Source organism: Coenobita brevimanus, chromosome 8, assembly GCF_032717465.1.
Source record: "Coenobita brevimanus isolate Jiangsu-jjx chromosome 8, ASM3271746v2, whole genome shotgun sequence".
Taxonomy (NCBI): Eukaryota; Metazoa; Arthropoda; class Malacostraca; order Decapoda; family Coenobitidae; genus Coenobita; species Coenobita brevimanus.
Window position 1 is genome coordinate 43,955,225 of NC_136961.1, and position 18,823 is coordinate 43,974,047.

The 18,823-nt window shown below is 39.9% G+C and overlaps 1 protein-coding gene across 1 annotated transcript in view; it reads left to right on the plus strand.

Annotated features, from left to right (window-relative positions):
- The first annotated feature begins 659 nt into the window (after nt 1-659).
- The window catches only part of LOC145408295 (dual specificity tyrosine-phosphorylation-regulated kinase 2-like), a 116,999-nt gene continuing 98,835 nt past the window's right edge, over nt 660-18,823 (plus strand). The window contains exon 1 of the mRNA XM_080279073.1: nt 660-2,043. Coding sequence (XP_080135199.1) covers nt 898-2,043 — 1,146 coding nt within the window. The 5' untranslated portion in view covers nt 660-897. The remainder of the gene's footprint in view (nt 2,044-18,823) is intronic.

The window sequence follows — 18,823 nt, forward strand, 5'->3', positions numbered from 1 at the left end:
CATCTGGCGACAAGAGTGTAGTTTAAAAAAGATGCTGCTTATAATTCAATACATATGTTTGGCCAATAAAGCACAAAAAACATGTACATTGTAGCCTACAGCTCGGTTCTATATGAATCTGTTATACTTAAAACAAGTAACATGCATATAAAAAAATAATTATACATCAGTCTGAAGTTCAGCAGTACAGCACACTTATAAGATTTGAAATTAGCTCATTAGAAAATTATTGTGTACATGCATGGATATGTACAGTACTGTCATACATTCTGGTACTGCCAGTGCCAAGAATTCTGAAGATATAGACTTGATGGAATATAGCACCACGTAGTTTATTCACGTGACAACACGTCCCACAGACCTATATCGTATCCCACATGAGGCTGCATTTATTTCCCAAATAATACATTTGCCCACTATTCATTTTTCTCACAAGTATGTATTTAACTTACTTGTACTCAAGTAATTATTAAATGGTACGTTGTCATCGTTCATTGCAAAAACTAACATATTGAAGACGACGGATCTACAGTATCTGGCATCCGCATGTGAGCGACTGTGGTTGGCTGGGAGAGGGATGACGTCAGAGGACATTGACGTGTTCTCCATTGTTCAGCGATCATGAAGTGAGTCTTGCAGGATCCCTCGGTGGAAGGGGATGTGTTGCGGTGTGTTGTGCTTATGAATTTAAGTGTATCCAAATATATCACAAATGAAGCCAGGAGGATAACCATACAGTACCTTTAGGAAGTGGTATTAGTCAGGCAGGGAGTGGAGGGGCGAGGTTTGTGTTAACGCGGTGATACCTGTGTTATTTGTAGTAAAGTGTTGTGTGGCGGAGGAGCTGTGTTAGAGCATGGCCCGCAGCTGCCGGGAGGTGATGGCCGCCTTAGCGCTATGATATGTGCGGCCACAGAGAGGGAGGCGGCGTGTAGGAGCGTAGGGGTGGCCAGTGGTGGTGTGGGAGGAGGAGGGTTGTTGGGTGCTGGTGGAGTGTACGCGGCCATGCCCCTGTCCCGTACCCGATCCTTGCTGGCCAATATCAACAGTGCGGGCTCCCCAGGCGACGCTTCAGCCGCCAGCACCACCACCAACAGCCTCTCCAACGTCACCACCCCCACCGTCACCACCATCACCACCAGCAACACCACCACTTCCACCACCCACCTCCCACCCCTCAAGCCTCTAGCCATGAAGACCACGGGTGCACAGTCCATCACTCAGCTCTACGAGTTCGACGACACAAACTCAAACTCAGAGCAAAATGGACAGCCTAACTCAGTGTCGAGCCAAGTGAGCTCTGAGCCGTCAAGCTTACCCGTGGTCAGGCCTCCCTCGGCGGACTCTAGTAGCCTTAAGAATGGCTCAACCAGACAACCAAAGACGTACGTGGCCACGCCTGAACAGGTCATGAAGTATTATATGAACAAACTGACGCCCTACGAACACAAGGAGATATTTAATTACCCTCAGATATACTTCATCGGCGCCAACGCCAAAAAACGGCCGGGCATCATCGGTTCCGGCAACCAGGCCATCTCGTCTAACTACGGCTACGATGACCACCAGGGATCGTACGCGCACATCCCGCACGACCACATCCAGTACCGGTACGAGGTGCTCAAGATCATCGGCAAGGGTAGCTTTGGCCAGGTCGTTAAAGCGTACGACCACAAGAGCCACCTCCACGTCGCCCTCAAAATCGTGCGCAATGAGAAGCGGTTCCACAGACAGGCGCAGGAGGAAATCCGCATCCTGGAGCACCTCAGGAAGCAGGACAAAGACAACACCATGAACATCATCCACATGTTTGACCACTTCACCTTCCGCTCACACACCTGCATCACCTTCGAGCTCCTCTCCATTAACCTGTACGAGCTCATCAAGAAGAACAAATTCATGGGCTTCAGTCTACAGCTGGTGCGGAAGTTTGCCCACAGTCTGCTCCTGTGTTTGGACGCTCTCTACAAGAATAAGATAATCCACTGTGATATGAAACCAGAGAACGTCCTCCTAAAACAGCAAGGACGCAGTGGCATTAAGGTAAGAATTGATTACCTTTATCTATACGGTATCTGTGTGTACCAGTATCTACTTATCTATTTATATACCGGTATCTATCTGTCTATCTGATGCCAAACGTCTAAATCCCGTAAGGTGTGGCCACAAACAAATCGCCTGTCACCCAGTCCCCTGACATCTGTTTCCCCTGCCTCCAACCCATCCCCCTGTCATATATCTCAATCTCCCCATCTCATCATTTGTCTCTATCTCTCCCTTTGTGATTATTATTATTATTATTATTATTATTATTATTATTACTTTTTTATTTCGTAAGACGTTAGCTGTTATGCATTCACAGATTAAAAGGTAATTGCTATATGCTAAGTGTGGTTCCTACTTGAGTCTAATATAGGCACGACACTCGTTATCTGCTTATCTTTTTTATCTGATGCTGTCACGTGTGTAGTGGGGTTTTCTCCACACTGATCTTAGCCCGAGAACATTTATTATTATTATTATTATTATTTTCTTGATCCCGTCAATTACCGTATATTCAACTTTGAAAGCCAATTAGTAGTGAAGAGGTTGATGAAGGCTGTTTAACCCCTCCATTAGTAAACTGTAAAAGTGAAATTAAATCATTTGTAAATAGGCTAGCAAGATACATATAAAAAAAAAGTCCCAGGGCTGAAAATTTTACCATTAGTTCAATCTGCACCAATTTTGCAGTTAAGAATCGTTACTCGTGTTTGCATTGTTAAAAGCATGCAAATCGTGGCAATAAAGTATGACAATTAGCTGTGTGTGTGTGTGTGTGTGTGTGTGTGTGTGTGTGTGTGTAAAAGATTGTCAGAGTGTGTGTACAGTATGTGTGTAAAAGATTGTCAGAGAGAGAGAGAGAGAGAGAATGTGTGTGTGAGGGGTTTATTGTTTCTGATTAAAAAGATAGATTGATAGTTGACACTGAAAGATTGTCAGTGTGTGTTTGTGTGTAAAAGATTGTCTGAGAGAGGGAGAATATGTGTATGTGAAGGGTTTATTGTGTCTGATTAAAAAGATTGATTGATAGTTGACACTGATACGAGTTTTATATCAGCAGAAGCATACCCGGTACCCTTTAGATAAAGGTATGTTCGTGCCATGATTCATATAGGCTATTAATAAACACTAATAAGTTTATTAGTATTTCTCATTTATTAGAATAATTTATCTACTAAGCTGTGGGATAGACCAAGTAGGCTACATTATTTATTTGCTTATTTGTTTGGGAGATTATGTCAGAAACAGAATCATAAGGCAGCTATTGTATTTGCATATAGTTTGAGACAACTTCTGTATCTATGTGTATCTATTTCTAGACTCATCCCGTAATGGGTGGTCTTAAACAAATCGCCTCCACGTTACTCTTACATCAGAATGCCATCCCTCCAACTCAGCATATCATTATGTGCTAGTGCCATTCACTGCTGTAGTAATAGTAGTGGGTGTGTGTGTGAGTAGCAGAATGCATGTACTTTCATGTACTTTTCAAATCTAGGCTAACCGTAATAGAAGTTCAAAGGAGTAATTTTCCCTTTTCTTTTTTTCTTTCTGTATTTCTGTCTTCTGTCTATCTCTCTGTCTTCTTTTGGTCTTTCTCCTTTTTCTTCCTTCTATCCACTCATCATTCTTTTCCCTTCTTATTTTCTTTACCGGTAGTCATGTACGGATTACTGGCTCGTTCATGAATGGTTGAAGCTAGATTTTAAAACATTTTCTATAGATTGTGGTCTATTGAAGTGAATATTCAAATTAAAAAACACATTTACCTTACAAAAACGTAGTGGTACTGATATATGAACATACGGTAGTCTCCATCACATACCACAGGGGATGGTGTGTAGGGGATGTGATGTGACACGGTTGGTTGTTTACATCTATGGGCAGAATTATGGTGCGGTTAGGAAGCTTACTAACACCTCTTCCTTACCTATTTATTGAAGCTTACTAACACCTCTTCCTTAACGATTTATTGAAGCTTACTAACACCTTCCATAACGAATTATTGAAGCTTACTAACACCTTCCTTAACGATTTATTGAAGCTTACTGACATCTATCTCTTCCTTAACGATTTATTGAAGATTACTAACAGCCCCTCCTTAACGATTTACTGAAGCTTATTAACACCTCTTTCTTACCGGTGTTATTACGGTAATGAGTAGTTTGGAGAATAACGTACAAGAGGGTTAAAAAAAAAAAGTAATATACAGAATAAATCGCTTACCGGTAAGAAGAGGTACTACGAGGCCTAACCTGCTAGAATACATCCCTTGCTTGGTGTAGACCCTTCCTCACCTAGAAATTTGAAAGTATGAATGACGGATGAATGGACGAATAACCGAAAGCACTAAACGCTCCATTGATGCATGTTCCACTTTTACACATGCTTGTTTCTCTTCCTGGATCTTACGTTTGAGAGAGAGAGTGGTGGTGGTGAAATAGAGTAACTAGGATTAGGCTATATTTGATGATGGTGGTGATGATGATGAAGGAAAGTAACTATGATGATGATGGTTGTGGTGGTGATGATGATGAAGATGGAGAGTAACTATAATAGGATTGTGGTTGATGATGATGAAATAGTAGTTGGAGATAAAGTACCTATGATGATATAAACGCCAGTCATTCTATATCAATACAACCTGCATCATAACAAAGCCCTAATAATCAGTTTCACTACTACTACTACGGTACTGCTACTACTGTACTACGACCACCACCACCACCATCTCTTATTATTATTATTATTATTATTATTATTAATTATTATTATTATGATCATTATTATTATTATTAAGCTTAAGTTCTCAAAAAGATTGTACCGGTACCTACCGTATGTGTGTAAGAATTAGGCTATACCGGTACCTTATCAGATGTCCAGGTATGATGCTTTCACGTGGACACTTCTCAACACACAGCAAGACACATTTTTTGGTTATACTTTGATCTAACGCAATACGGCAACCAAACACTATAAAGCCAAACCAAGTGAAAACTTACGTGGAAAAGTACCGGTAAGAAAAAAATAAATAAAACGAGAAAGTAAATCATAGTTCCGTTGCAGATAATAAACTATTTTTTTTTATTTATATATTTACCATATGTTTACCTTAGGCTATTTATTTTATGTAGCTAGCTGTTTATTTTTTTGCAGAAGATAAACTGGGGAAGGAAAAAAAAAAAAAAAAGTCCATGCACCAGTTTACAGGTGTCCTCCATTCTTTAAAAAAATCTGGAACAATTGGACTTGAACAGCTGTAAGTTGAAGTTTGAATAATTACTGTGTGTATATATATAACTGCTATTTATATTTAAGTGATAGCCTAATTATAAACTGCCATGGCGTCTCATTTATCGCAAGAAATGACCAAGTTCCTGTATGAATGTGACCCCTCTACTCTTTTCACTCTAACTTGGCCGAAAACTGCCGCCTTGTGCCTTCAGTGGAGGTGTTGTAACAATAGGTTAACACGGAAATATGCAAGTCACAAAGAAGTGCAGTGGGAAAGATGTATAGTCGTAGCATGGTCTTTTTCTGTTACGCATCTACGTGAAATAACTGCAAAAGGACGAAGATGTGGGCCAAGTTAAGGTGAAAAGGGTATAAACTACATGTGGTGGAGCACGTGAGCCCACCCTTATCAGTCGAGATAATGTTCGGCGGGAGATTAGTGTGTGATGTAATTAGGGACGGTAGTGGATAGCGTGTGTGATGCCTTTGTTTGTGTGTGTTTTGTATGCGTGTGTGTTAGGGTACGTAATTGAACGGATGTGTTGTGGGATACGGGATATCCTTTTTATAAGTAGGCTTGTATATTTCATGCTTTGTTGTTATTATTAGCTATTATTGTTTATTAATATTGTTGCTGACGCAGCAGCAGATGTTAAATCAACTCAAAATTTCAATCTGAGCAACTTCGTAATTTCATAAGATAACCGCCAGAGCTCTCCAGGAACAGGTATTCGAGCTTTCCTCGAAGAAGAAAAAAAATCCCGAGGTGTGTCTCTTATAGACTAGTGGGCTTAGCCGCAGGTAAAAATACACTAAAAATAGTGTACAGCGACCGGGTTAACTGCTAGGCTGCTGTGGCCCACTCAGCATATCAAAATCTTCTATAGTTGGCTGGAATATACCGTAGCCTAAGTACTTTCTTCGTGGTATCAGTACTTTCTGTATTCTTCGTGACATCGGTATCCTCTTAATTCTTTCTTCGTGGCATCGGTATCTTGGTAATTCTTTTATCGTGTTATCAGTGCTTTCTTAATTCATTCTTCTTGGTATCAGTAGCACCTCTCCTAATACTTTCTTCGTGGTATCAGTAGCTGCTCTAATAATTCTTTGTTCGTGGTATCAGTACCTTCTTAAATCTTTCTCTTTGGTATCAGTAATAAATCCCTCTGTGCTTAGGTGTTTCATTGTGGGTATCACCAGTCAGACAGCTTTATTATTCAGAGAGAAAGCCTAATAGGTCTACGGTAATCCAGGGGTAAAAAAAAGTAGGTTGTGTCTAGTATGTTAAGAGTTGTAGCCTTTGTTATTTTCAGGCTAACATTACAGAATTAGGTTGAGAGAGAAATCCAGCCTAGCTAACAGAGAAATCCAACCTAGCTATCACAGGAGTAACCCACTATATTCCTTTTACCTTAACTTGGCCCAGATTTTTATCCTTTTGCAGCATATTTTTCGTAACCCTGTGGGAGAATATGACTGCTGTGACCCTATTTCCTTTCCCTGGCACTTCTTCGTGACTAGCATCATATTCTAGTGCTCATCTCTTGCCGCAGCTCAGGATTCAGAGTGGAGAGAGGGCAGTTTTAGGCCAAGTTAGAGTAAAAAGACTATAGTTACAAAAAATGACGTTGCTAAAGAAAAATCGTTAATCTGTGAGTAGAATTTGTAGTGCTAAAAAGTACCGAAATCTCTTTTTATCGTAACTAAAATACCAACACACAGATAACAAGCAAAGGACGAGTGATATATATATATATATATTTTAATAATAATTGGCTGTCATCTCGTAGCCTACTGTTATGATGGACAGTTATCATGTTAATTAATGTTTACTGGTCTGAATAATTTCGCATGTTTATAGTGCCGTTGTGTGTGTGTGTGTGTGTGTGTGTGTGTGAGAGCGGATAGGGGCTTGATTTGAGTTGTTTTTTTTTTTTTTCTGGATCGTTTCTATCTTTCATTTTCGTTTCCCTTTTAATGTCAGGATTTTTTCTTCAACTTTTATGTTTTCCTTTCCCTGTTTCCCCCCAGTTTTTTCATTAATTTATCTATATATTTACTTTTGAGCTTTCATTTTCCCGTTTTAAAATGTAGTCCTTCAGTTTCTGTGTGTGTGTGTGTGTGTGTGTGTGTGTGTGTGTGTGTGTGTGTGTGTGTGTGTGTGTGTGGATCTTGCCTGCCATATTGATAGTACTGGCAGCTACAGGAAAAAGGGCAATGATGATGATGGAAATATGAATAGGCCAATGATAAAGTTATGCCACACCTTAATCCACTTCAGATTAATTAATATAGAGATAATGTGATTGATTTATCTTAGGTGAAACTGGCAGAACAATAGCCTGTAGACAGCATTCAACTCCCATTGCCACATCCACTCATTGCAGAGATTGTGGCAGTGATAAGCTAGTGGGTGTTTCCTTGCCTATACCCTTCTCTTGAATTGGATGTAAATTACCCATCTGCATCTTGATTTCCGAGTTTTAGCAGTAGATTAACGCTAGAATATTGCTACTAGTCACGAAGAAGTGCATTATCTTATTCTGCCTGTGATCTATGTGCTGCTAGACACGAAGAAGTGCTGTGGAAAGATGTGGAGGTGGGACGTTATCTTCAGCCTGTGATTTGTGGTGCTAGTCACGAAGAACTGCTGTGAAAAAGATGTAGAGCTGTAGCATTATCTTATTCTGCCTGTGATCTATGTGCTGCTAGTCACGAAGAAGTGCTGAGAAGAGATTAGAGCTGTAGCATTACCGTATAGCTTATATCTTGCTCTGCCTCTGAGCTACGTGATATAAGCTGCAAAAGGACGAAAATCTGGACCAAGTTATAGTGAATGGGGTATAGTCGTCTGAAGCTGGGTCTGTGGGTGAGAACGTAGTATTCTCGTGGACTTATGAGCCTCCCTACATCTTCTCCTTAGCGATTTAGGCTATAGATAAACGTTTATTTGTTGCTACGTCGTCACATAAAAGGTGTTAGTCAGATTAGAAGTATTGTTGCGGTAATTGTGAATGAATGAGAGTGAATAGCGTGGTTACAGTAGTGTGTGTGTGTGTGTGTGTGTGTGTGTGTGTGTGTGTTTACCCCCTGTTTGCGAGTGAGTGATAAACATGGACGTGTGGAGTTTTTTTTTTTTTTTTTTTTTACCTTTGCTGGAGCCTTCTGTATTATCCGTTTTATGAGCTTTCCCTTTGAGGCTTTGTCGAAGAACTTAAAAGGGTAAGGTTATGATAATTCCGATGATGATGATGATGATATTAATAATGATGATGATGATGATGGTAAATATTGGTTGTATACCTTAATAGTAGTAGGCTAGTAGTAGAAATAATGATGATTATACTATAATAATAATAATGATGATGATGATGATGATAATAATAATAATAATAATAGTTAAGTTCCGGGGAAAATTATATTAAGAGTGGCTTTATGCAGCTATATGTTCTCGTAAACTGTTAGAGGTGTGTGTGTGTGTGTGTGTGTGTGTGTGTGTGTGTGTGTGTGTGTGTGTGTGTGTGTGTGTGTTTGTGTTTGGATGGCAGGAAATTGTGTGGATGAGGGTGTAGATGACAAGAATATGTGGGTGTGGATGTGCGTATGGTTGTGGATGACAGAAAAGTGGATGTGGATGTTGAAGTTGGGTGTGGAGGAGCGAAAATGAATGGATGTGAGGGTGGGGGAGCTAGAAAATGAGTGTGGGAGTGAACAGGATGGGTGGGATAGTGGGTGTGGAGGGCGGGGAAATGTCTGTGGGCGTGGGTGTGGGTGTGGGACCTTCTCACTTCCCGGTACTTCGCTCATTTGTTCTTAAGCTGTGTATTTCAACCTCTCTCTCTCTCTCTCTCTCTCTCTCTCTCTCTCTCTCTCTCTCTCTCTCTCTCTCTCTCGTTATACTGTTAGGCTACGGTAGCCTACGTCAGTACTCCTACTTCACTGTAAATGGTAGCCCTTTGTTCTTGAATGTTCATCATCATCATCACCACCACCACCACCACCACCACATCATCATCGTCATCACCATCATCACATCATCGTCTCATCATACCTTTCACTGCCTGACTATACGGCACTAGACTACGAAAATAACGCACACAAGCATATTAAAGGTGAAATATGAAAATGAATCGCCACGTGAAAGGTGATAAGAGCCACCTAAACTCACATCAATTCACCACTAGGTTAGATATTTCTAGAAAATGTAGCTAACTTGTATTTAAATTCAGTTAACGCCTGACGATTTTTTCCAGCTGAGAGTGGGTGGACTATAGGAAGGTTTGTGTCATTAATGGTACAGTTAACCCCTCTATGATCGGGACAGCTCTCTTATTTCTGTCCCCTCTATTGCCGACGAGTTTTTAGCGAAGAATGAGTCGCTAAGAATGAGTTGTAACGTGTGTGGACCGATTATTGGCAGAGGTGTGACAGGCAGAACTGGTGTATTGCTTGTGAGTATAATGTGCAATACGGTACTCTGTTCACTTCACCTTGGCCTAAAATTGCCATCCCTCTATCTTGAATGCTGAGTTATAACAAATAGCTTAAACTAGAATATGATGCTAGTCACGAGGAAGTACTACAGAGAGGATGTAGAGCCATGGTATTGTCTTTGGTAAGCCACGTGAAATATGCTACAAAAGGATGAAAATTTGGGCCAAGTTAAAATAAATGGGCTACGGTACTGTATAGTGATATAGTTTGGACTGGCTGGCATTATAATCACGTGTCAGGTTGAATAGGCATGTTATATTAGATCTAACCTAATTACCTTATACAACTGCCTACTTTCCCACGTTCCTAATGACAGGTCAATTATAACTTCATTAAAAAAAAACTGATTATATCCTAAGTACACCAGCCCCTTCAGACCGTCGACGTACTTTTTCTTGCTACTTACGAACGGTTTTATCCGGATTTTAAGGGGCTTCGGATTGTGCTGAGACTCCCAAGCCCACGAGAAAATGACCCATGTAGTTTTTTTTTTTTTTTTTTTTTTTTCTTTTACGTCTGCTTGATATGCTAATCTTATCTCAACACTTGTACTCTCCTTAATGCTGACTTCATTCTTTATCATTCCTTGGTGGCGTAGCATATCATTCCGTACCTAACTAAGCCTCATCATCATGATCAACCATCTTTCCTTTTATCCATCACCATCGTCAATCCTTCCCCTCATCAGCCATTTCTTTATCATCACCTGGAAACAGAAAAAATAAATAGCTATTGGAGTGGTCTGAACAAACTAGGCCTATTTTCACTTCGCTATCAGTCATTAGCAAACGATGTATAACCTGCTTTTAATTAAAAAAATATTTAAATTCCAGAGCATCATGTGTAGGTCAGTGCCCGTTATAATCCTGTCATTTTTAAACGGCTTCACAAAGACAACGGAATGTCTTATGGACGAATCCTATTTATTTTTCCAAACTCATTTTCAGGAATGCTTGGTGTCCGCAGATCGATCAGTCACTTCCTGAATATATTATAACTTTTTTTTTAAGCCCCCAAACGTTGACGGAACTAATTTCACGTTCAGTTAAGTGGTTACCAGTGCAGAGAAAATAATATCAGTTTGTTTTCATGTAACGCACAGTAAATACGGCGAGGTTTCGTTACTATTTTCACGTACCGTATCCTTTGTGGGTATAGGACGAGGTATTATTTTCACGTATAGGCTATATTCTTTGGGTGTACGGTGAAATTTTATTTGCACGTATTCTTTGTGGGTATACGACGATATTTTATTCTTTTGACGTATTTGTGGGTTTATTTTCACGTATTTGTGATGGCAAGGTTTTGTTATTTTCATGTATTCTTTCTGGTATACGGCGAGGTTTTGTTCTCACGTATTGTTTTTGGTATATGGAGAGGGGTTATTTTTATCTTCACCTGTTCTGTGTGGTAGTTTAATGTTTGTGATTTGAAATGCCGTGAAAGGGGTGATGGTACCGTAGTGTCTGTGGCGCTCATCGGATACTCAAACCCCGTCACTTTTACCAATCCTCGTGTTGGTGATTGAATTTAAATTATACTGAAGGATTGACGTAGAACGGTTTGGTGATGTCGCAGTGCCGTTAATTATATTCAAGTAGTCGTTTCTCTACCCAAAATGTGCAAGATTTCAAACAGAAAAAGTCTTGATTAAACAGACAATGAAACTCCCACTACGTAAGAGTCTGTACCAACTTGGCAACACCGAGGAAGAAGTGACCGCAGGCTGCAGTGTTGCCGCTTTGCTGTCGGCCTGAGCTACTTATTCCTCACATCAGCTGACATGCTATCGATTCTGCGACCTTGTACGTATTTTCGCACTATTTCCCCTCCCTCGTTCTTTTCTGTGTACGATTTTAGAGAGTCAGGAGATCTACGGAATGCCATTACACCCAAGGACTCGAGCGGAAATGGCAGTGTGGCAACGCTTCCCACCTGTCTTCTTCTACTTTACGGTTCGCAAATGATATCCCCTCATTGTTTTAGTGTACAAAGGACATTCAGGTGAGATGAGGTGATATCGCGATGCAACGCCTTCTCGTCAGACCCATGAATTTTTGGCGGGATATGTAAATTGGAACAGAAACTTGCAAGGTCTGTTTGTACCCTGACAGGAAATTGTTACAGGCCTAGCATATTTTGAATCTGAGTAAGGGCTATTCCTTGAAGTATACTATGTTTTCGTAAGCGATGACGGAATACAAACTAATGTACACTTTTTTCGCTCTAGAAATTGGTAGTGAAAATATAAACGTGGAGAGTAGCCAAAGAAAAAAAAAGTTGCAGTTTATGGCAGCTCACCGTTAGCTCACTGCCGCAAAAGGCATGATTGTGTATTATGCTTCCTTGTCAGTGTCTGTCTGTCGTATCGTGGGGGTTGGAATGCTGTTTATCGGTCACTGAATGCACATTGGGTTTATCCTGCCAGTTTCTATTAATATCAAACGCTAGATGGGCGTATGGGAGTTTATGTAGGCTATGTGCAGTCTGTGTACAATATTATTATTTGTATTTTGGGAGTATACACACATAAATGTCATTTTTTCTTGTTCATTTGACCTTAACTCACTTCATCCTTAGCCGGGAAGAGGACTGGATGATGAAATTGATGATGATAATTATAGTACCGTATACTGTTTATCTGTCTGTAATTACGCTGAGGATTATCATAAGTTCATCTTATGCTAAATTCAAAATTCTGAGTGCCTAACAGAAGCAACATAAACCTTCACAACGACTACCCATTTGTATTTTTTTTAGTTTATTGTTGCTAGGAGACGATTACAGCCTCCTAGTAGCAAAGGAATAATTAATAGTTTAGAAGGGGAGCTTAGAAGAGTGTCCCAGTAGTGAAGGAATTAATGGAGGCTACGGTATATGTAACCACCTTAAATAAGTCAGGAGATTGTAAGTTATTTATATGGTTGGTTTTGAAGGGTATCATGATAACGATGTTTTTGAGTGATGTACAGTAACTCACAGATAGGCCTATTCCTTTTTTTTTTTTTTTTTTTTTAAAAATACTCAAACTTGGCCCAGATTTTCGTTCTTTTGCAGCTTAATTCATGCATCTTAGTGGCGGAAAAAAACAGTACTACGGCTCCACGTCCTTTCCATAGCACTTCTTCATGACCAGCATCATATTTTGTTGATCTCTTGATACAACTTAGCATTAAAGATGGAAGATGAGAATTGTAGGCCAAGTTAGAGTGAAAGGGATTTAGAAATGCGTGATAAAGAACGAGAAGAAATACAGTTAGAAAGAAATATACGCAATTTGGGGAAAGGAATGACGGTACGGTACTGAAATGGCGTAGGCTGTGTACCGTATGTGTTAAGTAGAGGGTTGTAGTGTGTATGGTACAGTGTAATGACGAATGTGTCTGTGTAAGCTTGTGGGAGGTAGATAGTGTATGACTATGGTATGGAAGTGGTGTGTGTGTGTGTGTGTGTGTGTGTGTGGAGATGGTGCTGTGAGGGATTGAAGATGACGGTACGGCTATTGAAGTGGTTTGGTGGTTGATTGTGTGTGTGTGTGTGTGTGTGTGTGTGTGTGTGTATAGGGAGGTAGGGTTGACAGCTCATGGCCTAAATGCCGTGAAGCGGGTAACGGATTGGCGGACAGCAGATGGCTAGCCTTACCCTTCACCGTTCCCCAAACACCCAACATTTTACAAACCATCGGCAGGTTAGGCGATTTTTTCTTTTATTATTATTGTCGACTCCTCCTCCTCCTCCTCCTCCTCCTCCTACTACTACTACTACTACTACTACTACTATTACTACCGGTACGGTACTACTTTTTTATTCAAGGAAGAAGGAAGCAAAGGCTAGAAACCCGTAAGAGCGTTGCCTCAGGAAAAAAAAAAAAAAAATACCAGCCAAATTCAAGATATGTTCATTTCGAGATGCCTGGATACACTGTTTGAAAGGCTACTACTGCTACCACAACTACTACTACTAGTACCGGTAATTCTTTCGCCTGTACTCTGCCTTCTTCGTGACTAGCATCATATTCTAGTGTTAATCGAGTGTCACAACTCAGCATTCAAGATCGTGAGATGGACATTTTAATCAGGTTACAAAGAGTTTGGTGTTGAACAGATGGAGATGGTTATTTGAGAGAGAGAGAGAGAGAGAGAGAGAGAGAGAGAGAGAGAGAGATGTTGAAGATGTTGATATCGTACGTAATTAATCTGCTTCTAATCCTTATCGTTATCGTCCTTCTGACTAATCGGTGTAAGTTTTAAATGTAGCTGCTAATGGTTTCTTTCTGTCACTGCCTTGTATTACCATCAGCCAGGGACGCGTTCAAGCACCTCTTCCTTAGCGATTTATTTCGAATTTTACCAATACCTCTCTCTGTTCCTGTTTCTTCCTTATCTGTTAACCCCTTCAGACTGATGACGTCTTTTGCAGTTTATTTTTGTTTTCCGTGCATGATGCCATTCAGTTTAAAGAAAACGGGTTGTAAAGGAAGAAACGTTGTGAAGGAAGAGTCTTAGAAAGTACTCTTAATTTTGGAGATTTAAACCACATTCTCTCTCTCTCTCTCTCTCTCTCTCTCTCTCTCTCTCTCTTTCTCTCTCTCTCTCTCCCATTACATCGCACTCCTTTCACCTTAACATGGCTCAGATTTTAGTCCCTTTTCAGCTTATTTCACGTAGCTCTGCCAGAATAAGACTACTTTCTATTACTTCCATAGCACTTCTTCGTGACTAGCATCATATCCTAGTGTTTATTGTAACAGCATTCAAGATAGAGATGGCAGTTTTAGGCGAGGTTAGTGTAAAAAGAGTAAGGTGTTGAGTGGACTTATTTGGCCTGTAATTGCTGTTTTTCCATCTTGATTGCTGAATTATAACAACAGATAAAAGTAGAATATGATGCTAGTCACGAAGAAGTGCCGTGGGAAAACTGTAGGGCCATTATTATTATGGTAAGGTAGGGTAGCATTTGTATTTATCTTTATTACTATTATTATTATTATTATTATTATTATTATTATTATTATTATTATTATTATTCTAGTATTATGCTACTAAACTACCATACATGAAACACGTTACAAAAGGACGAAACTGGGCCAAGTTAAGGTGAAGTAACTAGCCTAACTTTAAGTACCGCACCGATATGTATGATTAATGTATTAGTGTATTTGTATTTTAGCGGCCGGCTTCCACGCGCCCTCCTGACTGTGTGGGGTTGAAGATGGCCTCAAAACCGAGAGAGAGAGAGAGAGAGAGAGAAAAGTGCAGTATGTAGGGTGGTATGACAGATGGCCAAAGTAATGGTGAAAAAAGTGGCGAATCTCTCTCTCTCTCTCTCTCTCTCTGAGCAGCAGTCGAGTTACAGTACATGTGTTATTTTGCCTCTTGTACCGTACTTCACCCGCATACACATTCTAGGGTTTGTGTGTGTGTGTGTGTGTGTGTGTGTGTGTGTGTGTGTGTGTGTGTGTGTGTGTGTGTGTTTCCCGTTGCCCCTAATTCTCAGCGATTTATCCTGGCCTTTACACCTCCATATCCCCACATACAATACCTGTGTTAATGATGTTCTTAATATTGCACCTATATAAACAACGCATCTGTATAAAGTTATGAAAAATATACTTGTAATAATATAAGCTTTAAAATTACGCAAATCAGTATATATAGGGATGTATGAATGTATGAAAAGCAGTATATATAGGGATGGGATGTATTTAATGTATGAAAAACAGTATATATAGCGATGGAATGTATTTAATGTATGATGAAAATATATTACGTTAGGTCCATTCTCGTCGATTAAGGGGGTTTCGTAACACCACATTCTTAGCGATTTATTTATTTATTTATTTTTAATGGTTGGTTAATATCCCTTTTACTGTACTTTATTTATGCTGAGTATGGCGATGTTGGAAGATGGTGTATATATATATTACAGAATGGGACGGTAAGGTGCAATAAACAAAATAAGTCGCTTGAGAATAGGTGTCAGGGAGCTTCTTTAACTAATAATACGGGACTTAGAAGAGTATATAGAGGTTTTATATGGCAAATAGTGTAATGGTAACTATCATGTGTAAGAGTATGCTGTGCTAGATTAAACGCAGTGCTAATATAAGCAAAATAAATCGCTTAGGAAAAGGTGTTGGGGAGCTTCCCTAACTGACGAGACTACCGTACTGACCTTAAAGCAGTATATACGGAATTTATATTGCAAACAGTATGATAGTAACTTTGTAATGTAAGAAAGTGTGCAGGATCAGGCATAAAGCTGATATAATAAGCAAAATAAATCGCCTAGGAAAAGATGTTAAGGAAATTCCATAACTGACGAGAACAGAGGCCTTTGAAAATTATATGCGGATTTTATATTGCAGATAGTATAATGATAGCTGTATAATTGTGTGAAAGTGTGGTAGTATAATAGGCTATATAAGGTAAGCCAATGTATATCTAGTTGTATGATGTATATGCGTCAGTGTATGGCTAGTTGTATAATGTAACTGTACAGTAAAGTATGCTAGATCAGAATTATTGCTGACAGTGTATTGGTGTTAGTTTAGACTGTGAAAATTTGCTGGATTAGACGTATGGAGACCTGCCCTATTAGTCTTGTGGCCACTACCGCCCATTGACACATTGACCGTCTGGGAATGGGGTTTCATCTATCCCCACCCCCTCCCCTCACCCCTCCCCTCCCCTCGCCGTTCTTTTCCATCCCCACCCTGCCCAACGCAACCCCATACCTCCCCATCCTTCCCCTCGTGTAATTTTACTCTTCCCTGTCTCTCCCCAGCTTTTCCCCTCCCCCAACCCCATCCTTCCCCTTCGCCTCCCCTCCCCTCCCCACACCTCCATTTTCTTTCCCTTCCTCTGTAATTTCCTCTTCTCCCTTTAGGCCTATACCGGTATTGCTTCCCTTCCTGTCCCCCCCCCCTCTCTCTCTCTCTAAATTTCAAATGTCTTCGCCTAAGTTGTTGATCTTTTTATTTATTACCAGTTCAGTTATCTGTAGCTGATATTGAAGTTAGCGTTTTGTTAGATTTATTATTATTATTATTATTAGTAGTAGTAGTAGTAGTAGTGTTATTTTTCACAGTACTTGCGGTACCTTAATTATAACATACCGTATATCATAATGTGGCCCAGTAGGCCAAAGGTGTTTTTATCTTTGTTATGTACGGTATATACTGTTTATCAGTTCTTACAACTCCTCAGTCAGCTGTTCATCAAAAAAGGTGTGTGCGTGTGTGTGTGTGTGTGTGTATAGATGACTGTGCTTTCATTGTGTTCGGTAGTCCCTGCAAGTGTGTGTGTGTGTGTGTGTGTGTGTGTGTGTGTGTGTGTGCAGGGAAGCCAGGGCCAGGGGAAAGTCAGCAAAACATAAACACAGCGGGATGCCAGCTTGCTCTCCGTACCAGGAAACGTAACGTCAATAGTTATCCTTTTCTTTCCCATCACCTCCCTTTGTTTACATGCCTTCTGGAGCGTTCGCCGAGCCGAGAATTGAGCCCCTGGTTAATTTTAAGAGAATTCGTATTAGCTGGTATGTTTTTTATTTTTGAGTGGTTTATATATTTTGTTGTAGTTTCAAGTTAGTTTTTATGGTTGCGTTCTAACGTATTTCTCTTTGTTTACCGTGACTTTCTGGATAGTTTGTAGTGCCGAGATGTAGCCTAAGCTCCCGATTGCGTTTGTTGATATTTGGAGTGGTTAGTGTTCTTTTGGTGTTTTTTTATTTAGTTTTATTGTTGTTTTAGTAGTTCATGAGGTATTTCAATTGTTTTCTAAGCGAGTGTTATTTGTGTGTGTGTGTGCCGTTATATTGGGTACTTTTTTGATAGTTCTCCTGTTACTTCCTGGTGTTGTTTCGAAATGCCTTCCACACCTCATGTATGAGTAGGAAATGGGGTGATGGTGGTGTAGATTTTTCACTCTTAACCATTTGTGTACCATCCATCAGCGTCAGTCTGTCAATCAATCTACCTATCTATCCATCTGTTTACCTATGCCCTCCTTTTATTATCTACCTTTCCATCCATCGATTTTATCTATCATTCTGTCCATGTATTTGTGTCTGTCCACCTGTCTGTCTATCCATCCATGTATTTGTCTGTCCAGCATTTTTTTTTTTCTGTCCATTTGTCTATCTATCTATCTAGCCTATCTGTCTGTCGCTGGACGCTGTAATGCCAAGTTGAATAAGCTGATCTGAAGGCAGCAAGAGTTTTGAAAATACGTCATGGTACTGAAGGGATTAAGACACCGTATATCGCTAATAGGGAAATAAATCGCTTAGGAAAAAACGCCACGACAGACTCCCATGCAAAGAAAACTCGTCGTTTTCATTTTATTCGGCCACAGTGCATTCTGGAGGTTCCGCCCCGCCGAGATGTGTCCCCCTGATTAGTTTTATGAGCTTCGTGATGCATAAGTGGCAGTTTTTATGAGTTGGGAGATGTTTTTGTCCATGTTTTATTCATGTCTTTTGTGAGTAAGGATGGGTGTGTTGGTGGGTGTGGTTGGTATTTATGTGTTTGTTGTGGGAAAGTGTTTATGTGTTTGTTTTTTTATTTATTGTGTAAAGGCAACTGAGCATACGTTGATAGGTGCCGGATTTTATGGGTAAGTGAGGTTATGGGGAGTTTTGTTTTGGGTGTGTTTATACAGTGAGTAATATTTTTACTGGTGTGTTTATACTGTGAGTATTTGTCCATGGTTTTGTGAGCAGTTACAGCGGAGTACTCCATAATTTATTTTTTGACAATTACGTTTTTATGAGGAAGTGTTGTTAGATTGGAAGCTTGTTTTGTGGGAGAATTTAAATGGCTATGTACGCAACTTTCGGTGGAGGTTAATTGGTTCCGACAGGTGTGGTTGGTACGCAGGTTAGGCGGAAGTGGTTGTGTTGGGGTATAACTTTCATGCCTTAGTTTTCTTTTCCTTTCTTTTTTTTTTTTTTTTTTTTAAGCAACTTACGAGTGCATGTGTGTAGTGACGTATTTTTTTTGTTTTTTTATTCTTGTATATTTTATTTTTATGCAAGGAAGAAGGAACCAAAG